General features: G+C 29.3%; 1 protein-coding gene across 2 annotated transcripts in view; it reads left to right on the top strand.

The window, feature by feature from the left end:
* The window catches only part of LOC122270638 (synaptogenesis protein syg-2), a 119,124-nt gene extending 95,883 nt beyond the window's left edge, over positions 1-23,241 (top strand). For both annotated transcript variants that reach the window (XM_087167739.1, XM_087167738.1), the window contains exons 2-8: positions 3,501-3,706; positions 5,716-5,851; positions 9,892-10,025; positions 11,101-11,326; positions 15,852-15,985; positions 18,702-18,936; positions 20,226-23,241. In XM_087167739.1, the coding sequence (XP_087023865.1) occupies positions 3,501-3,706; positions 5,716-5,851; positions 9,892-10,025; positions 11,101-11,326; positions 15,852-15,985; positions 18,702-18,936; positions 20,226-20,314 (1,160 nt within the window). In that variant the 3' untranslated portion in view covers positions 20,315-23,241. The remainder of the gene's footprint in view (positions 1-3,500; positions 3,707-5,715; positions 5,852-9,891; positions 10,026-11,100; positions 11,327-15,851; positions 15,986-18,701; positions 18,937-20,225) is intronic.
* The last annotated feature ends 503 nt before the right edge of the window (positions 23,242-23,744 follow it).

Consider the following 23,744-nt stretch of genomic DNA (forward strand, 5'->3'; position numbering starts at 1 on the left):
ACCCCTCTTTTTGGTGTTTATTGGTAGCTGGCTGTTCTTTCTACAAAGAATGAATTTTTTATCAGTTTGAATAGAATAGTTTTGACACTTTTGAGAAACGCCACCTTTTGAATATTAATTCAACAAGAAGAGTAAATGAAGCCGCTGTTGGTCACGTGATCTTCCGAGGTCTTGTCATAAGTTCTACGAAGATCGATTGCTCAAAAACTTTGGCCAACGAAAGCGAAGTTACTTTTTTTTTTTTACAATTTTGACATGATGTTATTTTCTTCCTTTTTCCTAAGACGATGGTACTTGTAATTATTCATTCTAACTTTATTTATCGATGTCCTTTAACCAAAATATATAAGAATCTAATGTATCAAGAATATTTGTATATGCGCATATTATCAATATGTCGAGTTAGCAGCACAAGTAAATAAGTAATTCATTAAATATTAAAATCTGTATTTATATTTCATGAAAAGAGCAGTTTTATAGTCCGATGCTTGTTGTTTAAATTTCTGAAAGAAGTTTAAAAAAAGGATTGTAACTAAGTCTTTGATCGTTTAAAATTTGTTCTGTATTTATTAATACTTTCTTCTTTAAAAATATAACATTTTAACTTTAACGTATAACATTAAAAATATAGCATAAATTGCAACATTGAGATTTAACATCAGGCATTCAAACTATGGTTATTATTCTTTAATAGAAGCTATTGTATAATTGCTGATTCAATCCAAACTTTAAACTGAAATACTGAAATTTAAAAAAAAAATACATGGATTAAACTTTAGCGTTAAATACTTCTTTTCAGAATTTAGTTGGACTAAATTGCCTGGATTCTACATTGCTCCATTGTAATTCTCTGTTGCAAAATATTAGTTAATATTTAATAAATTAGACACATATGTTTGTATAACGCTAAAACGATAAGAAAAATTGAAACGCAGTGTAAAAACTTTGGTTCAAATCATGGTAAAAGTACTGGCACTCAAGGGATAATTTCTTCTTACCGTAAAATTATTTTTTACCGAAACATGCTACGGAACAAAACAAACCTGATATACCGTATTTTGTCAGTAATAATTACAGTAAAGTCATTGATTGAACCGAAGTATTTTACGGCTAATACACCCAAAGTGCAAGTACTTTATATCGTAATTTGTTCTGAAATATATTCCAATTTGGAAGATATTGAGTAATTTTTTCACCATTTTTGAATCTATATTGCAAAAATACTTAGTTCATGTAGCTGTTGCATGTGGAAAAAAAATCTTTTATAAAGAATTAAAAAAAAATAACTTCACTCATTGTAATTTCACAAAAGCATCTTAATTTGGAAATTATGATTTTAAAAAAAAGCTATGATCACTGAATTAGAGCTAAAAGCCTTTCAAAGTACATTACAATTATGCACGCTCTATATGCTGTTTTATGCACATTTTAAAGGAACCCTTCGTTTAGAACGCGGCAGAGTCTCATTATTTCCTTATGTATCGAAATTTATTTTTAGGAAAAATGGGCGAATTCTCTTTGTCCTTGGGATCCCAGATAAGACATTTTCAAGTCCCATCATCACGAATGTGTTGCATTATTCACAAGGAAAGGCTTCGAAATATTTTCTCCAATAAATTATCAGTCTGATAGGTATTGCACAGTGTAATAATGAGGGAAAATGATATGGGAAAAATGGGTCAGGGAAGAGTAATGAAAGTGTCCAACAATAAAAAAAAATTGTTGAAAACTGTAGAAATAAAGGAAATGCGCTGCTTAACAGTGTAATTAAATTAGAAATTAAAAACCTTTAAAATTTTACTTGCAAGTTAGCAAAATATAAATTACGAGGTAACATAATCATAAAAAATATCCATTAAAATTCATATAATTCTCAAATCATATCTTTTTAACGGTGGTAACTATATACAACTACAGCTGCGCTGGAGTCACAAATTTAAAAAGACAAAAATGTGGAAATCAATTCGCAATGAACTTCAAAGGTATTTTCATTTTATTCAAATGTATTGGCGTCATCAGACTGAGCACAGAAGAAATCAATTTTGCACGGAAATGCAGTTTTAGAAGGTTATCAAGAAATTTTCAAACCACTTTCAAATAACTTCCGAACATCTATTATTTTTCATCAAAAAGTAGCACTCAAATTTTCCAACAATTATCGTTGCATCTATATCATACGCAATCTGATATCTTATCATCATCTAATCTAATCCCATGTTATGTAATCAAAAAATCACACCTTTTTCTAAACATAAACAAACTTAGGTAATTTTTCAGAAAAAGAACTTATTAGAAATATATCTAATGGACATTTCCGCATGTTTTCTCGTTTTATACATTAAAATCTGGAAGGATTTAAAGAGTAAAACAGGAAGTTCAATATGGGAAGATTAGCTTATAGCTTGCATAGAGGAAAAAAACTTGAAGATTCAAAATGGGTAAAAGTGCAATGCTCGAGTACACCCTCTAGCCGATTGGCTATTTTCAGGCTTTTACTTATTAAGTTTTCATTTAGTTCTATCAGAATCATAGGTAGAGTAGGATGTTATTTTTTTAGCAGCAAATAAAAAGCAAAATTTCTTTAAAGAAAGGGCTGAAAAACTTGAAAAACTGACCCAGAACATTGGTCAATCTTTCTGAAACAGAACGCACCCAACATTTGAAGAACAATTTCTCAATAGTTTTTACCTTTCCATTGTTGACTTATGCCTGTTTTAGGCGGAGGGGGGGCGATTGTTCTCGTTTTCCAGTGGCGCCATCTATGGCCAAGAATTTACCTCAACAACATAACTTCCGATTTCGTAGTCGCATGCTGTTACAGATGTGTGTATTAAGGTAAAATAATTTTTTTTTGTCTTAAATGCATTACAAATTGAAGTAAAGTCATCATTGCTTACCTCATTCCTATGGATAAATGTGATTTCAGAGTGTGCGGAACTGTAAAAGTAATGGAATGTTCTTCTTCTTTATAGAATAGTATATATTTCTGTATCTATATAATTCGAAAAACATCAGTAAAGAATCATCCGAATTACTTGAAATAGTATAATTTGAATCAGTAAAGAATCGTCTCAAGTAACAACGCCCCCTATAGGTCGCTGCGTTCACGAATTGAGTACTTCTACAAAATAAAAGAGGTAAGCTATTCCATTAGCTTATCTACAATTACCTGACAAATATATAAGCTTCACACTGATAGTTTAAAACTAAATGGATAAACTGTTAACTAATTTTTTTTAAAATTCTAAATAATAACCAAGATGATCAAAAAAGCATTCAATCCCTATCTTTTTAACTATTGTTTGGCATCCAAAATACAAAAAAAAATTGGCCAAGTAGCACAGGTTGACGTCAATATGGAGTACTTCAGACTTTCTGTGCAATGCGGATTTCTCAGACAAAATAAATATTAAGATAAAATTTCCCATAACATCTAAAATGAATATTATTAAATCCATATAAATTGCTTTCCTTAATGGCTTTTATTACTTTTCTTTCAGATTGCACATCTCTCAAATTGCGAGATTTCAGTGTTCCTCCTGTCGTTATGTTGGGTGATCCCGTTTGGTTCAACTGTTCGTATGATTTAGAAAGAGATAAACTTTATTCCATAAAGTGGCATAAAAACAATGTGGAATTTTATAGGTATTTACCAGCTGATAATCCTCCGGGACAAAAATATGAATTACCTGGGATTCACTTAGAGGTTCGAAAATTTTTACTTTTATTACTTGCCTCTCTTTTTTTCATATTATATCTTTAATGCTTTTTTGTAACGATTTAGGTAGCAAGCAAATAATTTTTAGAAAATTATACTTTAAATTAAATTTTTAGAATGAAGTACTGATTAATAGCCTAACTTTAAATGTGTGTACTTTTTTATGCTCTTAAAATTATATAATGTATACTTTTTGTTTTGTTCAAATGTAGAAGGACAGAACTGCAATTAATTAATATATTTATTATTTTTAACTGTTGAATTAAGCTATTTTTTCTCATTTATGATCAAACAAAACGAAAACATTTCAATAAAAAAGTTCAGTTCCTTGGCATGAAAGAATGAAGTCGTGTAAACTGGGAGTAATTTTAGAGATGCATGGAGGAAGCGGTTAGCACAGTGCGAATTCACAGAATTCAGCAAACTTTAAATATAACGTGTCTTAAACTGGGGACGCTTGTATTCAATTCACGGTAATATCGATAGTAAATTTTACATATGACCTTTTCTTATTGAAAATCAATTTCTAGCAAAAGTAAAGAAGTTACTCATCTTCAATATACTTTCAATTCATTTAATTTTTACTATCGTGAACCATTTAATAATGCTAAGAAATGTTAAAGTATATCTGTTACTATATTATCACATTTCCATCTGAGTCATTCATAAAAAAAAAACAAGTTAAGACTATAAAATTTCTCGTAATTTTAATATTATATTAAAATATTATAACTTGAGTCAACAATATGAAGGGAGTTTCTATATGCGCTTAAAGCTGAAATTAAATCCGAAATAACGTATTGATGCTTATAAATTAAAATTTTATTTTAAAAATGTATAATTGTTGAAAAATTTTTAAGTTAGAAACCAATTTCGTGTAAGGTAAGCTAACCAGTGAAGGAACACTTAAGCTTCGCTTGCCTTTGGAAAAATCATATTAATTTCAAAATTCGTAATTTTAGTTAAATGACAGTGTCAACCTATTTGTTACTAAATGCAAATTACGTAAAAAAATTGCAAAGAGATTACATAATATTGTTTTAAAGTTTTGGAGGTTCAAATAACAAGTAGTAAGAAGACCAAGTGAAGGAACAGCTCTTACCAGTGAATGAACACCCAGTAAAGAAACACTTAATTTTGGTTATTTTTTAATGCTCTTTATGAATTTATAAGCCATACAAATATTTAAAAACAAGCATATGTTTGAAATTATAACATATAAATACTTGGAAAAGGTTGACTTTTTTTGTAATTATGAATTGAAAATTAAAATGTCAGCATATTAGCATACTGTTCATTCACTGGGAAATCCATGCCCAGTAAAGGAACATGCCTGTTCCCTCACTGATTAGAAGTTGTTTTTCGTATTTTTAACATACTTTGATGCGGAACATCACTAAAGGTACAAGAAAATTAAAGTTTATCTTTTATTTTCATTAACTTCGAAAAAAAACAGTAAAAGAACTCTTGTTCCTTCACTGGTTTTTCATCGTTTGGTGATCCAGTGAATAAACACCCCCTTATCTCAGTACTTTATTGTGCTATGATGCTTAAAAAAAATAAAACGTAACTTCAATAACTATATTTTGAATTCTCTTTTTCACAGTGAGAAAAATAAAACTATTACATGCAATTAATACCACTTCAAACATATACAAGCAAACACTCATCTTATAATTTCTTCAAAGAAACAATGTGTTTCAGAGATAATGACAAATTCAAAAAATTTTCCAGAGAAGTCTATTTTACCAGGTAATCCAAAACATTGCTAGATGACTTCCTATTGTTTGGCAGTAAGCTATTATTACCAATCAATCGAAAGAAAAACTTTCAAATTCTTATTTTTAATCAATATATATGAAATGTTCCTTCACTGGGTAGTGTTTCTTCACTGCTTGGTTTTTCCACTATCATAAATAGTTTCTTCCTGAACATGATATTTTGACGTACTACAAAATTTTTAATTTTCTTTAGTAATATATAAAATATTATTTCAGTTAGATCACAGTTTTGAAGGGCACATCTACATGAGTAGAACTGACATTAATTCTGAAGGAATATATAGATGTGAAGTTTCAACAGAAGCACCCTTCTTTCGAACAGTCAAAGGAGAGAGGGAAATGAAAGTTTATGGTAAGTACGAATTAATGTTTAAGCATCTTATTAAAATTTAGTGCTGCGGGTCATTAAGATTGCATCATAGTCCGTGAAAATCTGATCATGAAATCAAAAGTTTTTAGGGAGTTCCACATTTTATTTTGTGCAGTGTGAAGTGCATTTAAAAAGTGAACATCTTGATCATTTTTATCATATTGTAACTGGGACTCAGCTTTAAAGATAAAACATCATTATGTCTCAAAGTGCTAATTAATTAGTGCTAACAATAATTTAAGTCATGAAATTAGACAAAGACTAAACACAAAGACAGACATGAAGTCATGTGGAACAGAAATAAACTTATAAATCATCGAAGTTGTCAGGTACACATAAAAAATATATCATGGTTACAATAAAATGCATAATAATAATAAATACAAATAACAAATATAAGTTAAGTGAAGAAGTATCGATTACTTAGGTTGTTATTTGCAAAACCTGCATAATACTTCGTAACTGTAGCTTAAATATTTAGGGAGATAAAGACATTTTCATAAAGAATAATTTTTGTCTTGCGTTTTTTTACCATGACCTAACATATTCAATGAAATTTAACAATTAAACAATTTAACAATTCAAAGTTATTGTCTTAAAATGAGAAAAAAAAATAAGTAAAAACTGAGCAAGAGTATTTATAGAGGTTTTCCATTTCAAATTGTAATCAATATACAAAGCTAAATGTCTAATACTTTTGACACGTTCCAACATGTGACATTAGCAATCATTACTTTTACTGCTGCAAGAAAATGAGTGAAATTAATGCTGAAGTTAATCTTAAAATTGGTTTTAATGCAGAATATAAATATTATAATGAACACGCAATTATTATTTTTTTCTAAAAAAGTATTGATGAAAATAAAAAAGATTTTAATATGATTGCAAAGCTTTAAAGCTAAGTAATTATCACCGCAAACTTAAAAAAAAAACATTAATTCTTATTTGTCTTCACAGTTAGAATTACTTCACTCAATTTAACTTATTCAGAATAAACCCGAAATAAGTTTACTTTTCCCCAAAGAGTTATCGAGGATATTTGGATGACTGGATAAACCAAAATACAAACATCCTCTTCAATACATTTTTTATATGAATCTAATTAATTAAACGTAACAATTGGCCTTGATAATTTTAAAAATTACTGAAAATGGTCCATCAGCTCAGATGAATAAAGTCGTATTCTTTCATCCGAACATCCAAATTGAAAGAGAAAATAAACCCGAGAAAGCTTTTAAGGAAATTAAATAGTTTATCTTAATTTATTACAGTTTTCAACGCTTTTTATAGTAGAATAAAGAAAATACTACTCCTACTTTATAAATCTCGAAGCAACTCTTAGAATTTATATTCTGTATAACTCTTTGTGGAGTACACTTTTAAATTTTACGATATGGAATAAACATATATTTTTTACGTGCAATTAATGCACGTTGTAAAGAGTTTATTCGTATTTTGGGAAATCAAATTTTATTTACTTATTTAACAAGGAAAAGTCAAGATAAGCATCAGCCATATCAGTATCAGTAAGATAAGTATCAGTGCAAGCAGAATTACGTGAATGTATTTCACTGACTTTTTCTGTCATTGTGTTATAGATATTATGTGTTTTGTTTTTCCTCTGGTTCTTTTATTTCATTTTGCTACTTTATAATACATAATTTTCTCCTTTTATTAGAATATTTTATCTATAATTTTCCTGAAATTGCATGAAAATATATTCTCTCGAATTGGCATATAGTAGATGCATTTCTAATAAAATATAAATCTTAGATTAAAACTTCTAGAATTTATATTCTGCAGAATTCTTTGAAGAAAGTATTTTTAAACTTTAAATAGTAAAAATAAGGATTTTTACATACGGAAGAAATGCTTTGTAAAGAGTTCTTTGGTATTTTAGCAAATATGTATAATATGACTTATTCAAGCAACTTTCTTCATTCCATAGTTTAAATATATTGAATATGTTATTAGTCACATTCTAGCATGAAATTTTATTTATTTATCTAATCTGAAAAATTCAGGAGGAGTATTAGCAGTATCATTATGAAAAATATAAAAAAAAGGGTCATGGGATTTTTTCATCATCCTTTTTTATTTATTTTTGTAAGATAAAATATGTATATACCTTTGTTCTGATTCTTTAATTTAATTTTTTTCATTTTATAATCCATAATTTTTACCTTTTATTATGATGTTTTACTTATTATTGGATATTGCATCCAAATCTATTTATCACAACTCGAGTTAGCATTTATTTGTACCTATATTTAAGAGTAAAGAGATTTATTAGTATTACGTCATGTAAAATAACATTTCTGATACCTTTTTCGAATATGTAAAATAATATTAATAAAAAATTTGAATAAAAAATATGTATAAAATAATCTGAAAGGTACCATTTTCAGTGAAACCTCCTGGAAAGCTCACCTCGGTGTAGCGACCACCTCTATTTACGACCACTTTTGGGATTGTCAATGTTAATGGTTCCTGGGGGTGACCTCAAATATGCTAATTATTTAGGGCTAACTATTAATTAAGTTTCGAAATTGGACATAAAAACGTACTTTCTCTGAATAAACATTTTTTTTCTTCCCTATTTGGATTCCTAACCTTCAAAATATAGGGTTGGCCACAATCTCGGAAATATGGTCCCCATAGTTTGATCAAGAGAGCGATAAGAAGTTCGGACCCCTTAATGTTAATTTCACTTTTTGCGTTTTAAGTCATATTTTCAAAACTAATAAAGCAATTCAAAAAGGAATTTCACACACTCATAAAACCCGTTAACCCAAAGATAATTTCATGCAAGAAATATTTTTAATAATTGTTTTTTATTATATAATTTAATTGTGAATGAACAAATTTTGAATTATGAGGTATACATTTTTTATTCCATATTAATCTACGTACTTTTCTGTTGCTAAATCGAAAGTTTCAACAGTTTTTATTTAATGGAAGCCGAGAAAAATTAAAATTAATTATTTTTCAAAAAATAAATTGGCGGCAATGAAGAAATATTTAAATGGGGTGATTAATATTTAAATGAAGATAACTTACGAGAAACTTAACTTACCTGCACGTAGTGTAAAATTTCATTCATATTTTTTTTCGCTAATAACCGATTATCCTTTTTTTTTAATTATGAAATACGATGTATGTGCTTTAGTTTCTAAAAATACATTCGTATTTTAATAAAGAGATTTGAATAAAACATTTTATTGCATAAAAAGCGTTTTATTATATGAATGTCGAGTTTTATAAAAGTATGTTTCTGATATAATGTGATTATACATCAGATTGTGATTATACTTAATGTGATTATATTTCATTTCTTAGCTTCTTTGTTTTCAATAATTGAGACAATTTTAATAATATGTATATATTTGGAATGATATATTTATCAATTTCTTCAATAAATATTTTATAATTAATAATGCGAATACGTAGTCATTATTTTTAAGCATCTTAAAATTTCGCAACATCTTATATCTCCTCATAATCTTAAAATAATTTTTTTTAATCATCTTTCCGTGCGTGCTTCGCAAAACCATTTTACGAACAATATGATTAAATTTTAACCCTTCTCAAAATCTTATTCTGTAAGCTGCCATTTATCTTATTAATAATCTTATATTAATACGTTTATGATCTACTTATTTGTTTCGTTAATATTTCTTGTTTTGATATTTTTTCACAAAATTTCCTAAACGGTAAAAATTTCAGCAATGACGATGACCGCATTCGGTGGAGTTTGTAGCTAATAAGGAGCAGATGTTCAATGAGCTCAGAATCATGAACTAACCTGAAAAATTAAAAAAGATATTCAAACAGAATGAAAGATCTTTGAATGCCTGAAATTTATTTCTTATATAGAAGAAAAAATTGAGTTTTATTTCGCACTAAAAATCCAAAACTACGTTCTTGTCAATTCAATAGTTATAATTTTTATGCTTTTCTGATTTCTCCTTGGAAATTCTAATATTTAAACATTAATTTTAGAATTTGCATGTTCTTCTTAGTTAATCCAAAACATCCTCCTGAAATAAAGAATGTAAAACATCAATACTATAATGGTGAAACGGTGAATGTCACTTGTGTTTCCTCTCCATCAAGACCAGCTGTGTTTTTAAAATGGTGGATAAATGACCAAGAGGTAATTTTTAATTTAAAATGAACATTTTATTGTTGCAAATTTCTTATTTTAGTTTAAAATCTATTTTAGACTATTTTTATTTGACAATCAAATATTGAGTTCAAATACATTTAGGGCTTTAATAGAAAACATTTTCAAGTATAATTTTTTTTACCTACTTAAACTACATTACAAAGACGTCGTAATAGTGAGGTATGATTAGAAATCACTTAAAGCTCAGCCCATTAAGGACTCAAAAAAGTTCCGTGAGCATTCAAAAAACATTTTTAATCAAAATTTCAATTTCTTTAAAAAATGAAGTAAAAATTTTAATACATTTTTTCGCTATCAATCTAAGACTATAAATCTAAGCAGTAGTCTACACATTTGTAGAACTTTTCATCGAAATTAAAAGTTGGATAATAAGATGTAGTTAAACATTTTACATGATTATACAATGGGTTAGTAAACACAAAACTCCTAGCTGCTAAAGGTTCTGCTCCCATTATAGCAATTTTATAAATTAAATAATAATATAAAATTAAAATTTGAAAAATTTTTATTTAAAACGCTAAATAAATCGTTCTTTAGACTTAATCAGATAAAAAACCCACTTATTTACTTCTATAACCTGTGGGCCTCTTACGAAAAGAGAATATATAAAAAACTATACAAATTGTTTCATTCAGATCCCTTTAAATTTTGATACGGCTTTGTTACATTTGTTCAAATGAAACAATGCATTGTTAAATGGTAAAAAGAAAATGAAAAACATCTTTTGACTCACTACAACTATGTGATAAACTCAAACATTTATTAGGGATGTAATTGAGACTCAGACCTTTAATTTGAAATATGTTTAGTCCAGCATAAGATAATTACACTCAGGTGAGATTTAAGGGTAACTTATTATTATTATTATTAATATTATCATTGTTTCATATATATATATATATATATATATATATATATATATATATATATATATATATATATATATATATATATATATATATATATATATATATATATAATGATAATAATAACTATTGTCATTACTACTACTATCATCATTATTGCTATTATTATATTCCAGGTCAACGTTGATTATTTTTATCAAGTTGAACCAAAAGAGTCTGTGGATGGATTGTCCATTTCCAGTTCTATTCTTAAATTTACAGCAAGACCTGATCATTTTAAAAGTGGTCGAATGAAATTATTATGTGAGGCTATTATTTCTCAAGCCCATACATTAAGGAGTGAAGAAATTTTGGTCTCTAGTAATTCCTCGCCTTTACAAAAGACTATTTTCTCTGACTTTGGTAAGTTTGGTATGAATAAAAAATACACATGAAGTTATTATAACATTTCATATATTTACTATTTAAGTTATGAACATGAGATTTTCGTCATTAAGTAATAGCTGTCATACCAATTTTAGCTATACTTGTATTCTATATTTTAAAATCTAAATTTTTATTTATTTAATCTTCTTAATAAATAGATATCATTAGTGTCTCTTTGAGTTGCGATAGTTCAATAATTAAGGCACTGAATCATAATCGTGAAGAACTGCAGCTCGATCCCCATTGGCGACTTGAAGCCCACCTGCTTCAGATTAATGGTTACCAATTTCTCTGAGAAATTTAGGCGGCCTGTACACAGGGCTGACCATATTGCTGCAATCATGCCGTTGGTCATGAATTTGTGCGGCCTCAACCTTCATGACGCCCCTGGCCCACATCGTACTGTTGCTGGAATGTTTTACTTTTTCTAAATATTTCTTTAATTTTTCAACCTTCACCTGCTAGTTGAAACTAATCAATCTTTAAAGAATCCGAGACTCCCTTCAGGCATCTGCATAACCCATTTGCATTAATTTCGTAAAGCCGTTGCTAAAATATTTTTTTATTTGCGTTACATATTTCTCACAACTTATTGGCTGACAACAAATTTTAAATGTGGAAGCCAATATATGGATCAACTCATTGAAACAAGTACTTGGTAGTAATTTGCTAATTAATATTCAAATCATGGATACCTTGCTATTTTTTCGAATTTTGTTAGCGTCTAAAATTTACAACTTGCTTTTCGATTTTAAAAATATGAGGTTTTGCACTTCAGGGATTCCATTTTCCCCTCAGTGGAAGACCCTTTTCGTTATTCTAAATTTAAATATGTTTTTAAGTATTAAATATTAAAAATTAAATATTTTAATTATTTTAAGTATAATTTTGATAAGATATCATTCATATCAGTATGTAAAGCTTTATGCTATTTTTCTTCCGGAAATAAAAATTTTAATTTTATGAATACCCTGTTTCATATACATTTTATTTGCCATGTACTTTATGTAAATTACTTTCATTTGAAACATCATATCCATCCTCCGATGTCGCCCTGACTAGTGAAAAATAGGTATCCTTTTCCATTAATTCTGTTTTCTGTTTCATAATTCTAGATAAACAATCCCTGCGAAAATTATCTTTTTCTGGAATAATAATAATCAAAATCCTGCACCCACCGCACCAATTTTTACTGCATTACCAGTTAAATTTTAAATAATTCCTAAATTTTGAATTTTAAATTATCAGGAAATTAATATCACTCTACTTTAATGTTTTGATTTTTTCTGCTGTAATGGTCATTTTCCCATCGAATGGTTCCATTAGTTAAGATATAGGCTATTTTTACGAAACATTTTCATTTTAACTTAATTTCTGCCAAATAGTATTTCTTTTAAATGAAAATTATTCAAAAACACTTTCAAAAAAAAGTGCACAAAATGCCATTATTAATTTACGAAACAAATTTCTTTTGTGCATTCAAATTGAGGTTGATTTAAATTCTTCTCTCTAATCTCATCATAAATAGCTTTGAACAAAGTGAAGTTATAATTTTAAAAATATAAGGCATTGAAATAAGAAGAAAAAAAATTTCTACTAACCATAAAACCAAATCGTCCAATTACTCAGAATTGCAAACCTTTAAAATGATATACTTAAAATGACATATATATATATATATATATATATATATATATATATATATATATATATATATATATATATATATATATATATATATATATATATATATATATATATATATATATATATATATATATATATATGTAACAAAATAAATAAATACAAGAAAACACGAAGAAAGTTTAGAAAAACAATAAGTTTCATTTATTGCGCGTAAGCTGCAAGTAAACAGAACTCATTAGATAAGTTCAAAATGAAGATAAAACAAAGAAAAATTATAGACATATGAAAAAGGGGGGGAGCGAAATAATAATTTAAAAAAATAACAAGCAACTGATTAAAAAAAAAGGATGAAATTTTATTTAAAAAAACCGGAAAAAAAGATGTAATCTTTTCATCAGCCCACACGATTATATCCGCAAAAAATAGTGCGTTCTGATATTGCATCAATATAGCACTCTTTTTTGCTGATATAATCGTGTGGGCTGATGAAAAGATTCTATCTCTTTTTTCCGGTTTTTTTTAAATAAAATTTCATCCTTTTTTCTTTTCTTTTTTTTTTAAATCAGTTGTTTGTTATTTTTTTTAATTATTATTCCCCCCCCTTTTCTCATATGTCTGTAATTTTTCTTTGTTTTATCTTAATTTTGAACTTTATATATATATATATATATAGGTAGGTTGGTAGGTAGATTTTTCTCACTATCACTCTGCTTCTCACTGCATTTACTCTTTTTATTCATTAAATTTTTTCCCTTTCTGCGTAAGAATAGCCCAAATAAAATATTTTGAGATACTACAATAAATATTCATGAGATAAAATATTCCAAAATTAAAATAAAATGAGTCATTAGGAGCAATTGAGAAGTTAAAAAGAAATAAAAAAGAGTATCAGAAATCCATTTTATCGATTCAGAAAGGCTTAAAATGTAGTTTGATTCATTTGGTATTCTAACCAAGTGGTGTTCCATTTCCGAACTATTATGAAAGACTTCAAAAGCAAAATCTTCTCTGTTATTTATTTTACTTCCAATCGTAAAAATAATACTGAGAAAGTTATTTACAGTAATATTAGTAGCGCTGTTCAATGACATGCTTTGAATCTGTTAATGATCTTCAGAATGTTTCAAGTGATTAGCATATTTAAAGTTACTATAGATTTCAAATATGCTCAAATGTTCATGATTTACAAAATGCTCAATGAAAACTATACTTTATAATATTCTGACTCTAATTTCTTATATAGTCATTCACATGTCTTTTAACATTTGAGTTCCGGGTGAAATATATTTATCTGTAGTAGCGAACTAAAGCCGACATTTTTGAAGTTATACTTCTTATGCGACTTCCAACAAGGTTGCGTTAAACGTTTAACGCTACATTTTTATTGGCCGGTAAATCACGTGGTGGGATCCAGTTTTCCCTCATTCATTTCCATATTGTTTCGGTTCTCACTAGCATGAATATAATAAAAGTCATAAAAGTATTGCTTTTCCATAAATATTTTTTTAGTTTGATTTGATACACATATAATTTAATAGGGTAGTATTTTTTATTTTCAAATTTAGTGGATAACAATTGTAAAAAATGAGTGAAAACAATCCCACGGACAATGCGACGGATTTAAGGTTATGTCAAGATACGTCTCTTGTGAATATCATTTGATTGTTAGGTTTTCTCTTCTGAAATTACATAATGAAGCATTCACATACATTATTAATACAATTACATTTTACAGGGCGAGACGATGAGGCAACCACTAGCACTTCCACTGGTCCGCGAGGGAAAAATGCACAATATTACCGTGATTACAGAGCACAGAAGCGAGCGGAGCAGGAAAAAGAGTCGTTGAACAGAACTAGTGATCCTTCTACGACTGCTGATTGTTCTACAATTAACGTCGCAGGTTGCGAAGTTTAACTTCTTCCTCTCGGAGGGACTCCACGCACTATTTTTTTCTTAGACATAACTTTTAAAACATTGATCAAGACCTTTGAGCATAACCATTTCTCTATCTAAACTTTCAGATGTCTGTTTAAATTATTTGCATGCAATGGGGGCAAAATTCTTTTAACTAAAATTTATTAAAACACTTATACATTACTTTTTTGCCATTTTCAAAGTTATTTTCTGAAACTACGGAAATCCCTTAGTAATTGGAGAATATGGCTTTCACTCAAACTTCAAAAGGTATGCTGCATCAAATTTTACACATTTTTTCTAAGATCAGTTGTCGTAAATGTACGACGAGTACAACTCACAAGCTTTCCAAAAATTGTTTTCGTTGGCCAAATATTTAAGTTACCATAATCTTCCAAAATTTGTGAACTTAAAATGTTTCATAATTTTAAATCATTATCGAAATCATCGAATATATATTCAATCACAGTTTTTATGATGCAAGAAACAATGTTAGGAACGCATTTCGTTTCTATTGCAAAATTATCTAGTTTTGATGTATTTACCCAAGTCAAATTTGTATCAATTAAATATTAATAAGGGGCAGTAAAAATTTATCGTACTATTATTGACAATAAATTGACTTGTGGTAATAGGTCAATAAGTGTGCTTAAAAGTAACAGTTATTGTGGTAATAATTAATGTACTAATAAAGGTACATTATATAGGTGATATGGTAGTAGGTTTTTACGGATTCGACTTAACGGATAAGTACGTAGTAATAATTAGGAATAAATACGCAATATGAAATTTTTTAATAATTTCCTCAAAAATTGAATAATTGCTTATAGTTTGATTATTCATAAATTATTGTCAATAGCTATAATTTATAAAAGATCAAAAATGCTTTTAAACATCTTTATTATTATTTATATATTCTCATGATAAATATTCCTAGGAGCCCGGAAAGATGGACCAAGGATAAATGGTGGAAAGAGTAAATACACTGTTGGTGATACTGTAAATATTAATTGCACATCGTCCAAATCTCAGCCACCTGCAGAACTACATTGGTACATAAATGACAGAGAAGTAAGGATGAGTGAACCATCATATACAGATGGGTGACAAAATAATACGAACACCTGTAAAATATCAGAAAATCTTTATTAATAGGGAGTTGGACCACCCATTGACTGAATTACAGATTTAAAAAGACGTGGGATCGATGCATAAAGGTCATTTAAAGGAATATTAGGCCATTCCTCTTGCAAAGCGTCCTCTAATTCCAAAAGATTTGATGGAAGTGGGAATCGGGAACGAAGTTTAGACTCCAAATATTGCCACAAATGTTCAATAATATTTAAGTCCGGAAACTGAGGGGGCCAGGCGAGATGCTCAACTTCATTGTCATGCTCTTCGAACCATGTTTGAACGCACCTAGCGGTGTGGATAGGGGTGTTGTCGTCTTGAAAAATTTGTCGCTCTCCAGGGAATACAGTCTGTACAAAAGGATGAACATGATCCGCTAGAACGCTTAGACAGTCATTAGATTTGATTCTCCCTTGCAGACGTACTAGTGGCTCAAGACCACGCCAAGATATCGCACCCCAAACCATAATGGAGCCACCTCCATGTTTCACAGTTGGTAAGAGGCATTCAGGATCAAACGCTTCTTTGGGTGATCTCCAGACATAAACGCGTCCGGTGTTCTGAAATAAGGTGAAGGTTGATTCATCGGACCATATTACCTGCTGCCACTGCTGTGGGGACCAGCCTTTGTGACCTCTACACCACTGACGGAGCTTGAAAGCATTGGTTGCTGTCACCAAGGGTTTACGAATTGCCACTCTCCCATAAATGTTCGCTGCATGAAGTTCTCTTTGAACAGTTCTTGTTGAAACGGGGTCCTGAAGATAACTGTTCATGTCTGATGTTATCTCGAATAACGATTGCTTGTGTTTTCGAGCTACTACGCGCTGCAAGACACGTCTATCCCAATCATCAAGCTTTGACTTTCGGCCACTGTTTTGCTTTGAAGACTTCGTCTTATGTTCTTTCATGTATGCTGTCATAACGGCTGACACAGTACTTCTTGCAAACCCCAAAAGGTTTGCTGTTTCTGTCACCGATGCTCCACTTAAACGCCTCCCAACAATCCTCCCTCTTTGCAATTCTGACAGGTCAGATATTTCACCTTATAAAAGCTAGTTAGATAAACTCATGCAACTCAGGTGACTAGTGGTGAGAGACTGATAGCTTCCTCTTCACGCTCACTAGGTGGCAGACTTCTGTTGCAGGTGGCGCGGCTGTACTGCAGGTGTGAAATAAGTCCCACTTTTTCACAGGTGTTCGTATTATTTTGTCATCCATCTGTATATACTTTTTAAACTGAAAATAGCTGTTTAGAGTAAAAATTATTTAATCACAATACTATTGCAATGCTAAGTTAGCAAAAATTGATCTTTATAATTAGCCTTTTTTTATACCGGAATGCTTGCCTAAAACTGATATATTTAAGAAAATAAAAAGACTAAAAAAAACTGTAGAAACTGTTTTAATCGCATTTGGAGACCTGGGGATTATATTTGTACAAGCGTTTTTTGGGACTTTTTACGACTTTCTCGATCAACGTTTTATATACACAAAGAATACTATTTAGTCTCTACACACTAAGAAAAATTATATATTTTCGTAAAAGGAATAACACTATTAAGGAAACGCGTTTATGTTGAAAAAGTAACGTATGTACGGTGAGAGGAAAAAAAAAAGAAATACTGAATGACTTTTGATCTAGTGATCGGATCTTCATGTTCTAAGACTCATTCTTAATGGTTTGTATTTGTGACCTCAACTATGCTAATTAATTAATGCAGAGGACGTTATAAGTAGCAAAATCAGAAGCAAAAAAATACTTTCTCTGACTAAACATGCTTGTTTAGGACAAATGAATTCTGACTCTCAAATATGGGAAGTTGCTGGTTATCTGGAAAATATGGTATTTTGGAGAGTGGTCGAAATTGTTGAACCCTTAATGTAAATTGTACTCTTTGTGGCCTAGTTCACCATATCTCGAGAACTTTTTAAGCGAATCGAAAAATTGTTACCCACAATTATAAAATTCGTTTAGCAGAAGATAATTCAGTGCAGAAAAAAAATTTATAATTATTTATTTTCTTTTTTTTTAATATTTTATTTAATTGCGGTTGCAAAAAATTTTAAATTGTAAGGCATAAGAAATTGAATTTTAAAAAAGTCGTACATTTAAAATTATATATAGAATATCAAGTTTTCATTTATATAGAGCTCGTATAATTTAAAAGAAGCTGGACAGCCCAGTTTTAATTAAAAATTTGTATGACTCATTAGAGTAGTACAAGTGAGAAATTCTTTTTTATTTTTTTATTTGTAAAATGCCAGTTACATTAGCCGTTAGGCCATTAAACTTCTTGCTTGCCAATAGCGTTGAAATATACATGAAAAATCTGTCAGTGCTTCACACTCGTCCAAATGTTCTGCCGTCATTGGCCTTCCACTATCACATATAACACACAAAGGTGAATCGGCTAGTCCAATGCGAAATAAATGATTCTGTAGACAGTAATGCCCCGTTAATAGTCTAGAAGCTGCAACCGCAATTGATCGCAGGTGGTCAGGAATAAAAACTGAGTTTGTTAAAAGAACACTCCAAGGAGAAAAAAAAATTTTAACATATTTTTAAAATCTGTAGTAGAAATACTAAAATTTTCTTTTTTTAGTTATTTGCATTGAAGTTTGAACAACTGTGTAAGCAATATTTAAATTTTAGGCCAAACTTGAACAACTCTTACTCCATAAACCTGTCACATATATTGATGGAAAAGTATCTACTGTTTTGGGACTACGGTTCACAGTTAAACATAGACATTTCCAAAAAAATGAAATGAGGTTACGTTGTACAGCCACTCTCTCGAAAGTCAAGACTATGGCAAGTGAACCTCTGGAAGCAGAGTTTTCAGAGCAACAAATGTCAGATCTGCACGTGGACTTTAATGCAGGGGCAGGTAAAAGAGCATTATTTTGATTTTTTGAATAATTTTAAAATTATAGATATCCCTGTCGGGTAGGTAATCACTATTCACTTACAACAAGTTTTTTGTCGATAGTACGAGGCGCATCCAGAAAGTAAATTTCCCTAATTTATTTAAAAAAAAGAACTCACACTTTCAGGAACATATTTATTGGAAACTAGTACAGCAATGTTTCAGCTATTTTTCTACGTAGCCACCACCAGAGTTGAGACACTTGTCGTATCGTGGGATCAACTTTTGTATCCCTTTGTCGTAGAATTCTGCCGCCTGTGAATGAAACCAGCTTGTGACAGACGTCTTCAGCTCTTCGTCATTGCCAAAACGCTCAGCGGAGGACAGAAATCTCTTGATGTGCTCAAAAATTGCTGGGAGCAATGTCAGAGCTCTAGGGTGGATGATCAAACAACTCCCACCCAAATTCCGTCAAAAACTGTGCGTCGTGCCGTATGTGGACAAGCATTGTCATGGAGGAGCACAACACTTGCTGTAAGCATTCCACTACTCTTGTTCTGAATGGCACGTCGCAATTTCCGCAGTGTTTCACAGTAACGGTAGACGTCTGTCACACGCTGGTTCCATTCACAGGCGGTAGAGTTCTACGACAGTGGGATACAAAAGTTGATCCCACGATACGACAAGTGTCTCAATTCTGGTGGCGGCTATGTAGAAAAATAGCTGAAACATTGCTGTACTAGTTGCCAATAAATATGTTCCTGAAAGTGCGAGTTCTTTCTTTTAAAAAAAATTCGGGAAACTTACTTTCTGTATGCGCCTCGTAGATAAAAACTGAAAATGCTAGTAATAAAAGTCCTATCATTATAAGCACCTGTTAATATATTTCATTGATTTCAAAAACGTTAAAGTATACAAAAGAAGTTATATAGGGCTACATAGATATGAAATTTAATTTACATGAGGAATTGTGCAACTGTAAGATCTCATTTTACCTTATTTCAAAAAAATCAAATTCGTAAAACCATCGTAATACATCATACAATTTACTTATTCCTCCCATCTCGAAAAAAAAGTTAATGATGTTGAATAATTCAAGTTATTTTTTTGAATTTTTCTCTCATTAAATATTTTCAAACACTATATAATTCAAAACGCATTCATGCATGTTTAATATCTTTTAAATTTTTACAATAATTTCAGTAATGTCTTTTAAATCCTTATTATATTAGTACAATAATATCTTTTAAGTTCTTTAAAACAGTCTTTTCAATTTAAAATTCAAGATATTTATTCGATTTTCTTTCCAGTTCCCAGTGGAAGCTTTCATAAACATGACTCATTTACCAAGATTTCATTTTCGGTGCTTTTGACTTTTATTTCGCAATATTTGATTTGAGAAAACCGTTTCAACTTTTATGAAATTTGACCATCATCTTCCTTCTTTTAATCTCTGTGATTTCAAATTTGAAATGGATTGATGATATCTGCGATGATTGAAGTACACAGAACGAAGAATCCAATGCCAATTGATGTCCATGTTGTCACTGAATGATATACCATCACACTGTTACTTTGTGTTTTTTGGAAAATAAAAAAATTTGGAAAAGTTCAACGCTCGAGAATTGGAGAAAGAAAATATCCTCAGATATTTTCTCACATCTCATCAGAAACTCCATTCAATATATGCATCATCACGAAAAGAATGTTTTGTGAAACTGATACAGATATGTTCCTGATTAAGACCTCAGTTAAGTTTAAAATATTAATAAAAAAAGCAATTTCCACGGCTTCTGTTCACTACATGTAAATCATATCTTTATTTACTTTAATTCTTTTCAACATATTTAACAACTAACTTAATGAAACTCATTTCATTGGCCTTAATTTCGATCGAGTAAAAACGCCAACAAGAAGTAGAATAAATGAATAAAACTCAAATGAATTTGATGAAACTGATGAACTCCAATGATTTTTTCTCTTGATATTTTACGTCGATTGCATAAAGTTTCCTAGTTGTAATGTTTCAATTAAACCACATGTGAGTAAAAATTTTTCACTTAAGCGTCATTGCAAAGTTCTGTTGATGATTCTCCATGATTTTTTTAAATTGAGAAAAAATTATGGAAAATGAGAAATATATCAGTACAAATTCATTAAGAGTTGTAAAAAAAATGATGAAAATTTTCAATAAATATATCTTTGGAAGAGTTAGTGGCTCCCAGCATTTCAGTCCCTAAACATTACTTTACAAAATTGAGCTATAAACGCTATGTTCTTAACAAATTTCATTGCATCTTTGCGACTAGTAAAGTGCTGAGTTATAGAACTGGAATACTTCAATACAATTTATATGAATTAAAAAAAATGTCGTATCAAAAAGTTTCCAGATAGTTCCAACAGACATTCTCAGTAAGAGAAATTCATAAAATATTTTTTTGCTATACGTCAAAGATATTAAGTAACCATAAACAGTGGTTATAAGAAAAGAATCCATTATCATTGTATATTTTTTCTGTTTTCCAGAATTGTAACATTCGAATGCATTCTAAATCAAGTTTGAAAAAGCAAAGTTTACTGGCGTGAATGCTACTTTCATGTCTACTAACAGAGATAGGTTGTTAAAGAAAACTGATAACTATATTACATAAGTTATATTACCGGTTTAACATTTTCAGTATGCAGTTAATAGGTTATACACACTTGATAAAAACTCAAAACCACATCTGTTTATTTTCTACAAAAAACAACCTGATATAAGTTAATTTATTTATTGGTGCTGTGTTGAAAATGCTTTATAAATTTTTTCTAATATCGAAGTGTAGCTCTTTATGTTATTTAAATCCGAAAAAACATTACTATGTACAAAGAATGATTTATTTAGAACGATTTATTAAGAATGAATTTGCAAACCTTCCAACATTCAAATGAAAACTCAGTAGGCAATTTTAAAAACTGTTTTTATTAAAACAATTTTTTTTTGAATTCGCAATATTTTATTTTTAAATAATAAATAATCACTATTTGTTTCATAGCTTTACATTTCATTTATAATTTTTAGAGAAAGTTTTATTTCAAATCATTATGAACTGAAAAAAATCCATAATGTATGTATTTTTTTATCTTGTTATATTGCATCTTTTTTTCAGCGCAGGTTTCAGGACATTACAATATTTTGTACTAGGGGCTACTTGTTCTGCAACTTGATTTTTGTCTGTAATTCAAACTTTCTTAATACGAAAATCGATAAAAGAAATGTTTTGAAAAAAATTCATTTTGAAATTTTTTTATATTTTAAAAAAGGATAGCTTTCTTTATAAATATGCAGAAAAGATTAAATAATTAAGGCATTAGGGAAAATACAGGACAGCATGCATAATATTTAGAGGGGATTCAAAATCCTTTATTAAAAAAATCCTTCATTTCATTTCATGTTTGTAAAAAAAATACGTAAACTAAACTGAAACTGAATAAACTGAAAAATAAACTTAATCTGTCTATGTTTCTTACATCAATAATTGGCAAGCTGTGGATCGTGAAAACCGCGTGACTTTTTTGCGAATTTGGATAAAGCTTGAATTTGGATCAAATGCGGGAGAGAGAAGTTTTAAAGCAGAGTTGTACTGTCTAACACGATTACAATTCATTTCTAAGTTCACAAATAATCATAACTTCAAAATTCAGGTTCAAACTTTACAATCCCAACAGATGCTAAAAGTATGAATTCTACATAAAATATATTTTTCATATCGATTTTTTTCTTTTTTTTTTAGTCATAAAGTTGACACATTGTAAGAACACTTCTGGTAACTCCTCTTTGATCTTGCTAGCATATTTTCGTTCTCTTGTTTAAGTTTTCAATTGCGGTTTGACCTATTTGGGGTTGAATTTCAACGTTAAAACGTTTAAGTGGGTTGCGAAATTGTTTATATGAACCTTTGATTGCAAAAACTCAAAGAAGAAAAGAACAGAACTAAATGCTAAATCACAAGAACTAGGTTTCAAATTAATGGCAGACAAATTTAATTCGGGTTCGATATTCATCGAAATTTTATTTCTTACCAAGATTACCATGTTCTTGGGTTAAGGACGACATCTATGAATGAAAAAATAGCTATCTCATTTCATTGTTGTTTGACTGTTATTATTATTACTTTTTAAATAATAAATTTCAATCAGACTCCGTAATTTTGGTTAAAATGCCAGTTTTATTCTTAATTATTCATACTATTAATTGCAAACTGAGCGTATGTCATAATTTCCTTTTCTTTACACAAAAACTGTCAAAATTTACATTTATACTATACTTTCTTGTAAAATATGAAATAAATCATGTCTATATCAGAAATAATTTAATAAAATCTTTTTAAATAAATGTTGTATGAGTATTTTTTCTAATGTTCCTGCATTTTATTTCTTTTATTCTTTTATTTATTTATTACTTTTGCATTTTATTTCAACACAAAATAAAATGACGAGTCTGTTTTTTAGCATTCTAAGTTTTGGGGAAACACGAGTACTTGCAGCTGCAAAATTTAACATGAAAGTGGATATGTATCACGAAAATATTGATCAAAAGAGATCTCCAAAGTAGCAAATCTTCGCAGAAGACCACCTGGACTATCGAAGAAAAATTTAAAAAATAAATATTTAAAATACTGATTTTAAGGAATATCATAAGATAATGAATCTTTTCAGAGGGTGACTAGTATGTTTATTTCCATCAAATGCCAATTTTATCAATTATTATTTCATTTATTTCTTCAATAGGAATTTTAACTAATATTTCAATATTTTTTTTAAAAAGAATATGTTATGAGATCGTTTTA

This window comes from Parasteatoda tepidariorum, chromosome 7, assembly GCF_982258835.1.
Source record: "Parasteatoda tepidariorum strain Cologne lab strain chromosome 7, Ptep-v5.0, whole genome shotgun sequence".
NCBI lineage: Eukaryota > Metazoa > Arthropoda > Arachnida > Araneae > Theridiidae > Parasteatoda > Parasteatoda tepidariorum.